The sequence below is a fragment of the Euleptes europaea genome, chromosome 17 (assembly GCF_029931775.1).
Source record: "Euleptes europaea isolate rEulEur1 chromosome 17, rEulEur1.hap1, whole genome shotgun sequence".
In the NCBI taxonomy this organism is placed as follows: domain Eukaryota; kingdom Metazoa; phylum Chordata; class Lepidosauria; order Squamata; family Sphaerodactylidae; genus Euleptes; species Euleptes europaea.
The window spans coordinates 50,515,167-50,529,825 of NC_079328.1; the positions used below are offsets into that span (position 1 = coordinate 50,515,167).

Consider the following 14,659-nt stretch of genomic DNA (forward strand, 5'->3'; position numbering starts at 1 on the left):
GTATTATGTTTTACTTTATTTTTTACTGAAAATACAGATATGCTTAAAACAATAACACCGTTACAGTATTTTCTTTTATTTAACAGTCTTTGATAATTCACACCTCTGGAGCAGGGGGGTGGCTGCCTCGGTTGGCTCACGGGCCGGATAAGAGTTCTCAGGGGCCAGATCTGGCCCCCAGGCCTTATCTTTGGCACCCCTGGGCTAAGGTCTTTCATGTAACCTCCTACCAGATCCTTTTAACTGGAAATGCTGGGAATTGAACCGGGGACCTTCTGCATGCCGCAGCCACTGAGCCACAGCCCCTCCTCTTCCTGCCCTGTGGGGCATTTAACCGAGATCAACAACATGCTCAGATGCTACCAAAGAGGTGCATCAGGAAAAGGGCCCAGCCTACCCTGCCCCCTGAGCCTGGCCTTGGCCATCAGCTTGCGATGAACACTGTCCCACTGCAGAGAGCGCCCAGGAATGGCTGGCTGCTCTTGGGCACACGCTTTATCCAGGGGATTCCTCTTCTGCCCTCCATTGTGTGCAAAGGCTGCCCCCCCATCCACTCTCCCACTCAAGAAGAGAGCATCACACACACACTCACACACACATACACCTTCTCAGAAGTCAGAGAGCAATGTGGGGGGGGGGGTAGAGAGGCTCTCAGCTGCCTTTTCTCTCCAAGATGCCTGCCTGTCCAGTGGGCACGGGCATGTCAGAGGAGGTGCCCTTGCCCCTCTGGGTGATGTAGTGCCATTTGGGAGGGGGTTTTGCTGCTCCAAAGCCTCCTGCTCTTAGAGGAAGAGCTGCAAGTAATGTCGTGCGCATGAGTCGGGAAATGGGGAAGGGCTGTGGCTCAGTGGTAGAGCCTCTACTTGGCATGCAGAAGGTGCCCAGTTCAATCCCCGGCATCTCCAGTTAAGGGACCAGGCAAATAAGTGATGGGAAAGACCTTTCTCTGCCTGAGACCCTGGAGAGCCTCTGCTGGTCTGGGTAGATAACACTGACTTTGATGGACCAAGGATCTGATTCAGTAGAAGGCAGCTTCACGTGTTCATGTGAAGTGCTCTTCCTGGGGCGGGGGGCACACAGCAGAGGAGACCACCGGTCTTTCTGCCCTCCTGCCGAGCCTCCCAGAAGAGGCACTTGGCTGGCCACTGCTGGAGACAGGAAGCTGGACTGGGTGGAGCCGTGTGGCCTGAGCAGGGGCAGATTGGCCTTCAGCTTGCCAGCAAAGAGCCTGGTGGGTGGCTGGGGGCCAGGACCAGTTGGCCAAGCAGCCCCTGCAGTTCTGGGCCGGCAGCCCCTCTCAGCTCCGGCCTGGGCCTGCAGCGGCTGTGGCTATGGCCGCAGGACCACCCAGCAACTGTTCCGACATCTCTGGGCTCCAGGGGGCTGCCAACTCTGGGCCGCAAATTCCAGAAGGTTTGGGGTGGATCCTGAGAATGGCAGGATTTGGGGAAGGACGTCACCAGGGTTAAGAGAAGCCATTTTCTCCAGGGGAACTAATCTCTACTGTCTGGACAGCCGTTTTAATTCCAGGAAATCTCCAGGCCCCACCTGGAGGTTGGCTTGCATTACAGAGCTCTCCCTGAAAAGCTGGAATTGGGGGTGGGAAAATCAACTGCCGCTCCCCTTGGCCTTCCTTGGGAGGTGCTCGGAAATGGCTCCTCCTTCTTTTGCCTCTTTTGGAACCAAAACGTCTCCCTTGGGGTCTCCGGGTACACATCTTTCATTCCAGTGATTAGCAGTGGGTGTCACTGGAGCCGAGAGCTCGCCCACAGAGCTTAGGAGAAAAGCACCTTCCTTATGCCAGATCATGCCCGGTGACTAAGGATGCCAGCAGCCTGCAGGTGGGATCTGGGGATCCCCTGGAATTACAGCTCATCTCCATCAGTTGCCCCTGGAGAAAATGGATGCTTTGGAGGGGGTGGGCTCTGTGGCCTTGCATCTCACAGAGGTCCCAATCCTCCCCAGGCTCCACCCCCAAATCTCCAGACTTGGCAACCCCACTGGTGACATAATGTTACAAGTGTCAAAACAGGACGCCCCCAAAGCTGGAGATCAGTTATAATAGCAGGAGCTCTCCAGCTAGTACCTGGAGGTTGGCAACCCTACCAGTGGTCCATCTAGTCCAGCATCCTGTCTTACACAGCAGCCTTCCCCTGATGTTGGCTCCTGCCACTGGGATTTGGAGGTTGACTACCTCTGAACATGAAGGTTTGCTTTAGTCACCATCCCAGGAGCGGGTGCCCCTGTTTGTTGTCCCCCGCACTTGGCTTGGCTGAGGCACAACATTCCCACAAAGGGCTGTCTCTCCCATCCAGGTGCTTGCCCATCCAGGGCTTTTCTGGGCGAGGGTTCTTCTGGGCGAGGGTTCTTCTTTCTCACCGTCTTTCTTACTCTTGCTTCCTGTAGGCACTTGCCTGACGGGCATTGCCGGTCAACTTCTCCGCTCCCCCTGTTCTTCTCCGAAGTGCCAAAGGTTGGCCAAGGCCAGAAGAGGAGGCCACCTTCCCCCGCAATCCCTCCGGCTCGCCAGGGAGCCTGGGCACATACGCACCCGGGATCCGTCTGTGCCAGCGCTGAGCGAGCGTGAGTGGGCTCTGGCATCCGGCAGAGGAAGAAAAACGACAACACACCAACCACCACTTGTTAATTTGCGAGGAGAAGGGGACGGGATCCACTTAATTGGCTTCGTTTGGCAGCTGCCTGGCAGGAACCTCGAGAAGAGGGGCCGGACCTCCTCTGGGTCACGCTTCCAAGGGCTGCCCTGACCACACCGATTACAGGCCAGAACTCCGTGCTCCCCAAGCGGATGCGCTGGGAGTGAGCAACTCCCCAGAACTGAGCAGGAGCCAGGAGCATTGCTCGTGCCCCCAGGTGATCTTTGGACAGCCCTCCGCCAGAGTCTGCCATCAAGCGGAGGCCTGCCAGTGGCTGCTTCCCGGCCAGAACCCCAAGTGAAGCGTCCCCAGCATCCGGCTTGGCTCCCCGCGGCTGCCGCTGACCCCTCTTCCTGACCGGGATGAATGAGCTGCTGGACCCAGCGTCCCAGGCCAACCTGGGCGTGGTCTCCGCCACCTGCGTCTCCAAGGTGGAGCTGCGAGTCAGCTGCAAACACCTGCTCGACCGGGACACACTCAACAAATCGGATCCCTGCGTGGTGCTCCTGATGCAGTCCCAGGGCCAGTGGATGGAGGTAGGCCAGGGCAGGGGCTGGGGCTGGGGGACCTCGGGTTGGGGGAGGCACCGTGCAGCAGTCTGTCCAGGCTGCTCCCTCCAGCCCTGGGCCGGAGAGGCATTCTTGGGGGCTGCTCCGCAGGGGTGCACGTCTCTTCCAAAGCCCAGGCATCTCCCAGAAGCAATTGAAGGCTGTTGCTTAAGCCGGTAGAAGGACAGGGGTGTTTACTGTTGAGGGGCAGCTTTTAGGAGGGAGGGGGTGCATGTTTCCAGGGAAGGATGACCAGTTGGAAAGCATGGAAACGAGAGGCTGAAGGAGCTCCCTGAGCCCCCATTCCCCCCCCCCAAATGGCACCATGCCAAGGTACAAGGTTTGCCAAGCGGTGGCTTTTGGGCTGGCACCCGTGCTTGAGATGGCAGAGCCTCTGGCTGCCTACAGACTCTTCCAGGAGGATGGCCCACGAGGGGTGGGTGGCCAGAGGGCTTCTGGGGGACCGGCTACTGGGGCAGGACAGGGGAGGAAGCTGCTCTCCTGGGGGGCCCTGAAGCTGCCTTCTGCAGAGGAAGGGCATTGGTCTGTCCATCTGGCCCAGAATCTCCTGCTCTGCCTCGCAGCCGTTCTTCGGAGCCTCCGGCTCAGGGAGGACCTTTATTCTACCCAAGACCCTCCAAACAGACAGGCCGGCGAGCGGACCTGAGCCTTTCTGTGTGCAAAGCAGAGGCTCTCCCACTGAGCCAGGGCCCCCTCCCCATTTTTGTGACTCATTCTGTGCTCATTAGTCTTGTGTTCACTGCCAAAGGGCCTGATAGTCCGGGGCGTCGTGCGTGTGCGTGTGACAAAGTCTTTTCAAGAGGTTCTTTGGATGAATTTCTCCATGTTCTGAATTTGATCCCTCATCTGGGGACAGGAAAGGCTCCTCCTGTCCCAAATCTAATTGGTTGGTGACTCTGGGGGGACCTTTTCAAGTGCAGAAAAGAGGCTCGTTAGCTCCAGTTGTCTGCAGCTGGGCTCTGCCGGCCCTGCCTGGCTGCTTTACCTCGATGGGCAAGTTTTGTGCCAGCTGCTCCAGAAAGGCCCAGTGTGTGGATATTCCCCCCTTTGAAGATGGGGGCGGGGGAAGAGACAGGCGGGCAGGCGAGCAGGGATTGAAGTCCATCCTCAGGCAGAGGGCTTTCAGGCCAGCCTGGGAAGGGCATTCTGCTCCCAGACATCTCCTCCTCCGCTAATCTTAATGCCCTTCAGTCTGTCTACATGATGCTTGACAAGATTAAATGTTACAGAACTCTCCCCATCGTGTAAAAGCATTTACTGAGGTTGCAGCTGGGCGCCAGGGGAAGCGTGGCCGCGGGCTGCTTCCAGAACGGCACTGTCTCTTGCCAGCCAAGTCTGCACTTACATGCAACGGACGCAGCGAGCTGAGACTCTTGCTGCTGCTGGCTGTTGGTGCCGGCTGTGGACTGTCAGATGGGGACAGCAAGCTGGGACTCCCCCGCCCCCAGGCGTAAACCTCCCATGCAGGCCCCAAGCAGATAGTCCCCGTGGAAGAGACCAGTGGTGCTCCAGGGGATGCCTGCCTCACATGGGCAGAGGCACCCTCTTCTTAACGTTTTACATTACCTAAAAGAGTTTTCAGGTCTGAATCGTGATGAGTATCAGTTATTGGCAACAGGTCTCTCCAGTTCTAAAAAGAACAGCACAGGTTGCCTTTCGGTTCTGAGCACGATTCAAGGTGCTTCTTTCCACACTGAAGACTTGAATGGTTCAGGGCTAAAATGGTTCAGAGGCTAGTTGGCCATCTGATGGGAGGGTGGGCATCTTGGCCATCTTCTGGGCATGGAGTAGGCGTCACTGGGGGTTGGGGGGGGAGGTAGTTGTGAATTTCCTGCATTGTGCAGGGGGTTGGACTAGATGACCCTGGTGGTCCCTTCCAACTCTATGATTCTATGATTCTATACAGATGAGACTGCCTACCTCCGAGTCAAAGCCCTGGCCTATCCAGGTCAATCTCATCTGCTCTGCATGGCAGCTGCTCTCCAGGGTCTCCAATGGATCACTCACTCCCATCTGAGCCCACCTACCCACCCACGGAGGCCTTGCCCCATATTCAGAGGAGCGGTGGGCAGTGGCTGGAGACAGTGAGTTTTCTCTCAGCTAGGAACCCCCTCCCCATAAACACTGGCCTGTTGGCCAGCCTGGTGGGTTTGGGTTTTAGGCATCCTTCTGATTCATTTAGGCCATTGGTTCCCAACCGGGGGTCCGCGGACCCCCAGGGGTCTGCGAGAACTAAATTAAGGTCCGCGAAACAAAGTTATAAATCCATATTAAATTAATATTTTCAATTAAAAGTTCTCTATTATAAAAAATGTATTCAAATATTATTCTAAGTTTAATGTTTAACTAACAGTTATGATTAAAGTTTATTTTCAAATTCTCGGAATTTTTATTTTGAACCTTGGGGTCCCTGCACCGAACAAAAAAGTCCTAGTGGTCCCTGGTCAAAAAAAGGTTGGGAACCACTGATTTAGGCGTTGTGTGGTTTTGCTCTTCCCTTGCATTGCTTGGTATTTCCTTCCTGCCTGCGCTTGGACCAATTTGCCTGGCACCATATTGGAGAGATAGTTATTCATTACTGTTTTGCTCTGTTTCTTATTTTATTTTTATTATGTTTAATGGTATCTTGTTTCTTTGTTAGCTGCCACTGGAGACTTCGGATGAGAGGCAGGATAAAAAATCTCTGAATTAACTAGCTTGTCCTGGAACAAAATCCTTCCCTGCCCCCCAGGGCTATAACCTTCCCTTCCACTTCTTACCTAGCTAGAACATGCAAGTGACCAAAGCCAGAGGGGGGAGCGGCTGGGTGGACCGACGTCTCCCCCAGGTCTGGAGAGTGTTTTCAAGTGCTCCTGCCTTCTCTCCCCACCCCCAAGGTGGGTCTTGCTTGCCTGCCACAGCCCTACAAAAGAGGCCCTGCCAGGCAGGGCAGTGCCGGGCTTCTGCTGAGTCCACCCAACCCTGACCGGCAGGGGGCAAAGGCCCCTCCCTCACCCACCACCTGAGATCCTTGAATGAGAAACCTCTTGTTAAGCAGGCCACTGTTCCAGGAGACCTGTTCAGAGTAAGGAAGAAGGAGCTACAGGGCAAGGAAGGGGGGGTCTGTCGAGTGAGATGGCGATGGGTAAGTACAGCCAGGGCTCCTACAACCACCTCCTTCTGTAGTGCCAGCTGGCATGCAACCCACAGAAGTGGAGCAGCCCCTCCCTGCCCTAAGGAACTCCTTAGGCAGATTCAGCCCCTGAATAATGCTCCTTAATCTCAGGTGTGTGCAAGAGGGAAGTGATTATTCACTGCTGAAGGCACTCTTTATATGCTCTGGACACCCTCTCTTCACCCACCGCTTCACATGTTGTGGAGATTACCCTTCCAATTGAGCAGACAGGGCTAAGCACCTTCTTGGTATCCTCCTTCTTGGAAAAGGAGGAATTGACTGGAGGGTGAGAGATTCAAAACAGATAAAAGGAAGTATTTTTTCACACAACGCATAGTTGTGGAACTCCCTGCCCCAGGATGTGGTGATGGCTGTCAACTTGGAAGGCTTTAAGAGGGGAGTTGACGTGTTCATGGAGGAGAGGGGTATTCATGGCTACTAGTTAAAATGGATACTAGTCATGGCACATACCTATTCTCTCCAGGATCAAGGGAGCGAGCCTATTATATTGCATGCTTTGGAACTAAGGCAGGATGGTGGTGCTGCAGTCGTCTTGCTTGTGGGCTTCCTAGAGGCACCTGGTTGGCCACTGTGTGAACAGACTGCTGGACTTGATGGGCCTGGGTCTGATCCAGCAGGGCCTTTCTTACGTTCTTATGTTTTTATGACTGTGGGTGAACCTCCACAGAATAAAAGGGTTCTGTTTTATCTCCCTCTTTTTTCCTGGGCTCCAGTTCTCGTAACATTCAAACTTGGGGGCACCCAATGAAGTTGGTGAGCAAGATGCCGAAGGCTAACAAAGCACTTTTTTGTGCAATGTCTCATCCACTTGTGGAACTCCCTTGCCACTGGGCATAGGGGTGGCCTCTAGCTCAGATGGCTATAAAAGGGGGCTAGTCAAACGTATGAAGGATGGTTCCATCCATGGCTATTAGCTATGATGACTAAATGGAGCCTGTTGGTTTAGGATCAGGAGGAGGCTTTGGCCCCTGTTTCCTGCGTGTAGGCCTTCCAGGGGCAACTGGCTGCCCACTTCAAGAAACAGGATGACGGACTAGGTGGGCCTTTGGTCTGATCCAGACAGGCCACCCCATTCTCCTGGACTTGCACGGGGGACTCTCTCTGTCCCGGCCCCTCCTCCGCAGGTGCGTTCCCTTGCCAGGGCCGCTGCCAGCCACTTGCTGCCTGGAGCCCTCCTCTTTTGTGCCTGCAAGGGGCGGGGGCGCGTCTGGCATCCTCGGCGGGCGCTGCCGTCTCCTCTTTCGCTTCCCGCAGGCACGCGGCTCTTTTGTGACGCCTTCAGGGTTAATTGCCTTTAGCTTCAGAGGCTTGTTCGATGTTGGCACGGAAGATTTTTCCTGTGGATTTCTGAGCAGGCAGCGCTAATAAAGCCCAGGCAGGTGGGCCAGGAGAGGTATATACAATGACTTCTTTGAACCTTCCAATGCCCGTTCTCTATCAAGGGCTTCTTGGCTGTGAGCTCACATTTTGGCTGCCCACTTGGAAGGACGAGGGGCCGATGCCTGGGAGGCACAAAGGCTGATTGACCTTCTGGCTACACGTGAGCCAGGTGGGCCAGTATCCACACACCTGCACCCCGCACCCTCCCCCCCACAGATCCTGCCTGCTCACTGAGCCAGTGCCTGCCAGAGAGCTGCTCAACAGCACACAGGGAAACAGAGTGAGTTCAAGCAGGCCGGCCTGGCCGGTTCGTTGTGTCACCAAAAATATGAGAGGGTTTCTGTGGTCGTCTTTCCTTTCAGCTCCTTGGCAGTGCGGCCGCATTTGCCAAGTGCTGAGGCATGGCATCTGTGCCCAGTCGGCAAGTAGGATGCCGCGCCCAGCCTCAGAAATTGCCTTCCTGGGGGGAGACATTCAATGTTCTGTTTGCACAGAAGCCATGAGTGGTTTCTTTACAAGAGAGCTACTGTGGTCAGCTGGGAGTCCCCAGTTCAAATCCTGCCAGCCCTCCTGTAGCTATAAAGGGGTAAGAACTATAGTACCCTACCTTACAGGGTTGTTGTAAAGTTTACAGAGAAAGCCAAACTCTGTCAAATGCTATGAAATATGCAAATTATTATTATCGTGAGTCCTGGTGGAGATTGAGGCTTGATCGCTTGACACTCCTGAGGGGCTCTGGCTCATTTATTGGTCAGACAGGTCCCATTTCATTGTGGATATGGAAGAGGGAGGGATCAGGGGGATTTCAACTCAGCTGTTGTGGTGGTTCCAAAGGCGATCTTTTTATTCTGCTTAAGGAAGAACTCTGTGGCACTGAATAGCTTGTGCAGCAAACAGCATTCTGAACTAGAACAAATTGTCTGTGGCGGAGGGAGGTTGTTGGGCCCATTTTCTTGGGAGGAATTGCAAAAAGATGTGGACTAACATCTATTTGCACCCTGGGGGTTGGACTAGATGACCCAGCGGGGTTCCCAGCTCTGTGCAAGCTTCACAGTTTGTACTTCCACTCCACTTCCACTCAGCTAATTTGTGCCCATAGCTGGTCAACTCTCCATCATCTGAATAATTTGCCATGTGCGTACGTACGTCTCTGCAAGCAGTGCCCCCCCGCCATGGGTGAGTTAGTGACAGGGTACTAAGAGGAGGCCAACCATTCAGACAACACACCTGCTTCAAACCCAGCTGTCTCCAGGCAAGGAGAGAAAAGGAGGCCAACCTGGAGAAGCGGGATCGTGTGAATTGGGAGCTTGGTTGTCGCTGGTGGGAGGGGGAAGGAAAGGAGCCGACCTGGCCAGCTGCCAGAGGAACCGACTGCCAACCCACAGGCCAAGCCCGAATGTGTTGTGTTGCCGGGTGATAGCATTCTTCCCACTAATTCCTTCTGCCCTTGCAATTTGCATGATGAATGAGGGTTATTAAAGCTTTTGGGGCAGCCTGAAGGCAGGAAGACGCACAAACACCGAGAGAGGATCTGGCAGTGCCTTTTTCTGTGGGATCAGGCTTAACTGGAGGAGGGAGGGAAAGGGTTGCAGATGCCTCCTCTGCAGCCTCCAGTCCTTCTGGCTCAGGCTCATGAAGGTGCTGGTCGGCTGGGATCAGGGGGCTAAGCAGCCAACTGGTGAGAAAGAAGAGCACGGCTTGCACCTGGGTCTTTAACAAGAGCTTGACCATCAGAAGTCTTCCTTAGCTGGAGGGGCCCCTGGACCTTGGCTTGCCTTGCTGCAGAAATCAGCAGGCCCAGAGCGGCAGTGCTATGCTGGGGGGGGGGGTCTCAGAGAAGGGGGCAAGAGGAAGTGGAGTGGCAAGGCATTCGGATGTTCTCAGACCAGTCCAAAATGGTGGAAAGTGCCATCGAGTTACAGCTGCCTTAGGGCCACCCCAGAGGGTTTTCAAGACAAGAGGCATTCAAGAGGTGGTTTGCCATTGCCTGCCTCTGTGTGGGCTGAGAGAGTTCGGAGAGAACCGTGACTGGCCCAAGGTCACCCAGCAGGCTTCATGTGGAGCAGTGGAGAAACCAACTCGGTTCTCCAGATTAGAGTCTGCCTCTCTTAACCACCAGGCCACACCAGCTCTCAGTCCAGAATATATAGTATTAAAAGAGACTCTAACGAATTCCTAGGTGTTTGGAAACTTCCCCAAAAAAAAATCCAAAGAAGGACGATCTGGTGTCTCTGCCCCCCAAACCTTGAGCCTGACGGCTCTGCTGGAAAGCCTCAGCCATTGCTAGGAGAACACCCCATGCCGTGCATGAGGGGCATGGCAGGCAGGCAGGAGGAACCCCTGCAAGAGGCCAGAAGGTGCTGGAGCAGCATCACTCTTGGCATGTGGAATCTGAGCGTAGCACCAGAACATCCCCTGCCACATTGCAAGAGACACCGAGGTGCTCCGCTCAGTTCATGCTGAGGCTCCCTGACTCATGATGAGGGAAAGCAAAGCAAAGCGGTCCGCCTCTCCTCAGGCAGATCATATTGCTCACAAGGTATGTTGAGCCAAGGAGCAAAAAATGTGCCTGGTTGCTGCATTGTACAGCCCAGCAATGGGCCAAATCATTGCCAAATTCTGCCTCTGGCTTCACCCTTTTGCCTGCTGTTAATGGGGCCACAGTGAGGTCCCCAGAAGCCCAGCACTAATGAGCAACTCAGATTCAGCAGAGCTTCCCTTAGCATACTTAGATCTTGCATTGGTCTCTGCTTTGCTCAAGCTAAGATTCAGGTTTTGCAAGGCTAATTTTATTTGGCTCTGAGTCTTAGAATCACAGAAGGAAAGCCCAGCCCTGCCAAGCCCCTTGCCCAAAAGTAGGAACACACACAAACACCAGCCAAAGCTGTTTTTGGACCTCAGCAAGCCAGTATGGTGTAACAGTTAGAGTGCTGGACTAGAATTTGGGAGAACCAGTTTCGAATCCCCATTCTTGCCATGGAAGCTCGCTGGCTGACCTTGGGCCAGTCACAACCTCTCAGCCCAACCTACCTCACGGGGGTTGTTGTTGTGAGGATATAATGGAGGAGAGGAGAATTATGTAAGCCTCCTTAAGTCCCCATTGGGAAGAAAGGTGGGGTATAAATGCATTAAATAAATAAATGTTGCAAGCATAGCATGGGGAGGGGTGCTGCTGCAGGTGAGCAGATAAAGGTCAGAGGAGGTCTCCATAAAGCAGGGGCAGAGCGCAGAAATCTTTTTGGTGATGGACACCAGGCAAGCCGGCAAGCACTTCTTCTTCGTCAACAGATCCAGTATACAGAGAGAATGCCGGGGATAATCCACATTCTGGTGCCTGCTCTGCTACTCTGAGCAGTGGATGGGTTTATCCATATTGTTCCGAGGCAGCAGACATCTGTGGGCCAGATGCTGGAGGGCAAATACCAGAGTCTGATTATCTCCATTTCCATCCTGTTTGCACGCTTCCCGGGTCGCCTGGGACAATCCGGAATAATTGACAAATTAAAAGCCAGCAAGTCACCAGGTCTGGATGGCAAACACCCGAGGGGTCTTAAAGAGCTCAGAGAGGAAGCTGTTGAGCTCCTCACCATAATATGCAACTTGGCACGAAACCAACCTCCCTACTCAAGGAATGAAAATTAGCACACACGACACTCGCTTTGCAAAAAGGCTCCAGAGGGAAGCCAGGAAATTACGGGCCGGTTTGCCGGTTCGGAGGAAATTGGTGGGAACTCTTATCGGAGTTTGAATTGCAAGGCATGTAGAAGAACAAGCCCTTCTGTCAAAAATGCCAGGACTGCTTCTGCACAGGGAAGTTCTGGCTAACCGACCCTTTGGAATGCTTTGAGAAAGTTAACAAACACACAGGCAAGAGTGACCCAGGACTCATTGCGTACTTGGATTTCCACAAAGCTTTGGGGAGGGGCTGTGGTTCAGTGGTAGAGCATCTGCTTGGCATGCAGAAGGTCCCAGGTTCAATCCCCGGCATCTCCGGCTCAAAGGACCAGGCAGCACGTGATGTGAAAGACCCCTGCCTGAGACCCTGGAGAGCCGCTGCTGGTCTGAGTAGACAATACTGACTTTGATGGACCGAGGGTCTGATTCACTATAAGACAGCTTCATGTGTTCGTGTGTGTTCTTTCCACAAAGTCCCTCCCCACTGGCTCCTGCACAAGTGTAGCAGTCGTGGGGTACGAGGGTGGGTTGTCTCATGAATTAGAAACTGGGAGGGGGAGTAAAGGGAGAGTGCTTTCAATGGGGGGAAGTAAATCCGCCGGGCCCTCAGAGATCTGTATTGGTGTTGGAGCCGGAATTGGGGGTGAGAGGCGAAGCGGCCATCTGGGCAGATGGCACCAAATTATTCAGGTTGCGAAGACGGAGGAGGACCCCTCTGACCCAGCTGAAAGGGCAGCACAAGGGGAAATGTTGCTTACAGTGAGGAAGGGTGAAGTGAAGCACAGTGGGGCAAAAATCCTAACTTCACACTCGCACTAAACTGGATATGAATTGGCAGTGAGTGACCCAGAAAGGAATATTGGATTCGGAGTCAATCAAAAGCTAATAATCATTGTGACTAAAGGGAACCTCCATATTCAGAGGCAGTATACCTCTGGGGACAAGAGGGGAAAACTTTGTCTTGAATGACCCTGCTTGGGGGACTTCTGGGGCATCTGGCTGGCTCCTGCAAGGATCTGGAGTTTGATCCGATAGAGCAGCTATATGGGTCCTGCCCTTCTTCTCTCTGCCAGGGACGGGGCATGGGGCTTCGTGGTCTTTTGGCAAGGCACAGGGCGGCGTGTTTGTAGCAGCCAAAAATGGGGCCCACACACATCTCTGCTTGTAGCACAAGCTCCCTTCCTGGAATGAGGCCGCCTGGCCATTAGAGAGGCTAATTTGTTTTCTGTAGCGAGCAATGCAGATAGGTTGTCCGTGCTGAGAGTGCAGGGCGAAAATCAATACCGAAATGGGCTCTTGTGTTTCCAAGGGAGTCCGGCTAGCTGCTTGGCCCACATTAACAGCCATGGAAAATCACTCTGGCCAGGGTCCCAGATGGGCGTTTTTCCCCTCACATTGATAAAGTTACAATTTCGAGCTTTGGTGTTATTTAAAAATCACGACAAGAATGACTGTGTGACAGCGAAGCCAACTTCCGACACAAAGGTCTGGAACATGCCCTGGCACCAGAGTCTCAGCAACTCTGGCTGAGGCTTGCACATGAGTTTGCACCAGGAGAGTCCCTGGGGTCTGTCTTGGGGAAATCTAGCAGAAAAGAGAGCCTGCGTGGTGTAGTGGTTAAGAACGGTGGTTTGGAGAGGTGAACTCTAATGTGGAGAACCGGGTTTGATTCCCCACTCCTCCACGTGAGCTGCAGAGGCTAATCTGGTGAATGGGATTTGTTTCCCCACTCCTACACACGAAGCCAGCTGGTTGACCTTGGGCAAATTACAGCTCTGTTAGAGCTCTCTCAGCCCCACCTACCTCACAGGGTGTCTGTTGTGGGGAGGAGAAGGGAAGGTGATTGTAAGCCAGTTTGAGTCTCCCTTACGTGGTAGAGGAAGCCAGCATATAAAAACCAACTCTTCTTCATCATCATCATCATCTTCACACACGCTTCCTGGGCCACCACTTTGCAGGGTGGACAGGAGAACTGGAGACCCCCCCACAATGCTCTTGAAAAAGTCTCTTTTGACAAAGGAGCAGACTGAATGGGGGAACTGAGGACTGGGGGGGGGGGCTTGCCACACACATCCCACTTACACCAGAGCACTCCAGGCCATTCCTCCACAGCAGCTAACATGACCAGGCCCAGCGCCAGGGCCATTCCCGGTCCCTCTCCCGGCTGTCTGTTGTCTGTGTGGCCAAATGAAACCTGGTGGCAGCGACATCCTGTTGGCCCCGTTGCAGCAGTCTGGGCAGGTTCTGCTGGACAGCTCCAGAGAGACGGAGGCTGTCCCCACACGCCGTGTGACGGAGGCAACAGTGGGCTCCAAGTTTCCAGATTTAGAATCCAATGGGGAGTGATGTACCTGGCTTTTCCCCAACCCAGTTAGCAGAAGCTTGGATGAGAGAGTCTATTGAGCAAACAGCACAGAAGAAGGAGAAATGCCTTGCATTTTGACCCTGATCCTATTCTGCCTCTATGGCTTTCTCATTTTAAAGAAGTTTCAGGCAGGCAGCCACGTTGGTCTGCAGGAGAAGAGCTAGATTCATAAGAACATAAGAAAGGCCCTGCTGGATCAGACCAAGGCCCATCAAGTCCAGCAGTCTGTTCACACAGTGGCCAACCAGGTGCCTCTGGGAAGCCACTTACAAGACGACTGCAGCAGCACCATCTTGCCTGTGTTCCACCGCACCCAAAATAATAGGCATGCTCCTCTGATACTAGAGAGAATAGGTATGCAGCATGACTAGTATCCATTCTAATTAACAGCCATGAATACCCCTCTCCTCCATGAATATGTCCACTCCCCTCTTAAAGCCTTCCAAGCTGGCAGCCATCACCACATCCTGGGGCAGGGAGTTCCACAATTTAACTATGCGTTGTGTGAAAAAATACTTCATTTTATCTGTTTTGAATCTCTCACCCTCCAGCTTTAGCAGATGACCCCGTGTTCTAGTATTATGGGAGAGGGAGAAAAACCTCTCCCTGTCCACTCTCTCCAAACCATGCATAATTTTATAGACCTCTTTCATGTCTCCCCTCAGCCGCCTTCTTTCCAAGCTAAACAGCCCTCAGTGACCTAACCGCTCCCCATAGGACAGTTGCTCTAGTCCCCTAATCATTTTGGTTGCTCTTTTCTGCACCTTCTCAAGCTCTGTAATATCCTTTTTTAGGTGTGGTGACCAGAACTGTCACCACACAGAATTCGAGTCCTGTAGCA

The 14,659-nt window shown here is 53.5% G+C and overlaps 1 protein-coding gene across 1 annotated transcript in view; it reads left to right on the forward strand.

Moving 5' to 3' along the window:
- Window positions 1-2,996: 2,996 nt before the first annotated feature.
- The window catches only part of CPNE7 (copine 7), a 29,766-nt gene continuing 18,103 nt past the window's right edge, over window positions 2,997-14,659 (forward strand). Inside the window, exon 1 of the mRNA XM_056862892.1 lies at window positions 2,997-3,190. Within this exon, the coding sequence (XP_056718870.1) occupies window positions 3,017-3,190 (174 nt within the window). The 5' untranslated portion in view covers window positions 2,997-3,016. The remainder of the gene's footprint in view (window positions 3,191-14,659) is intronic.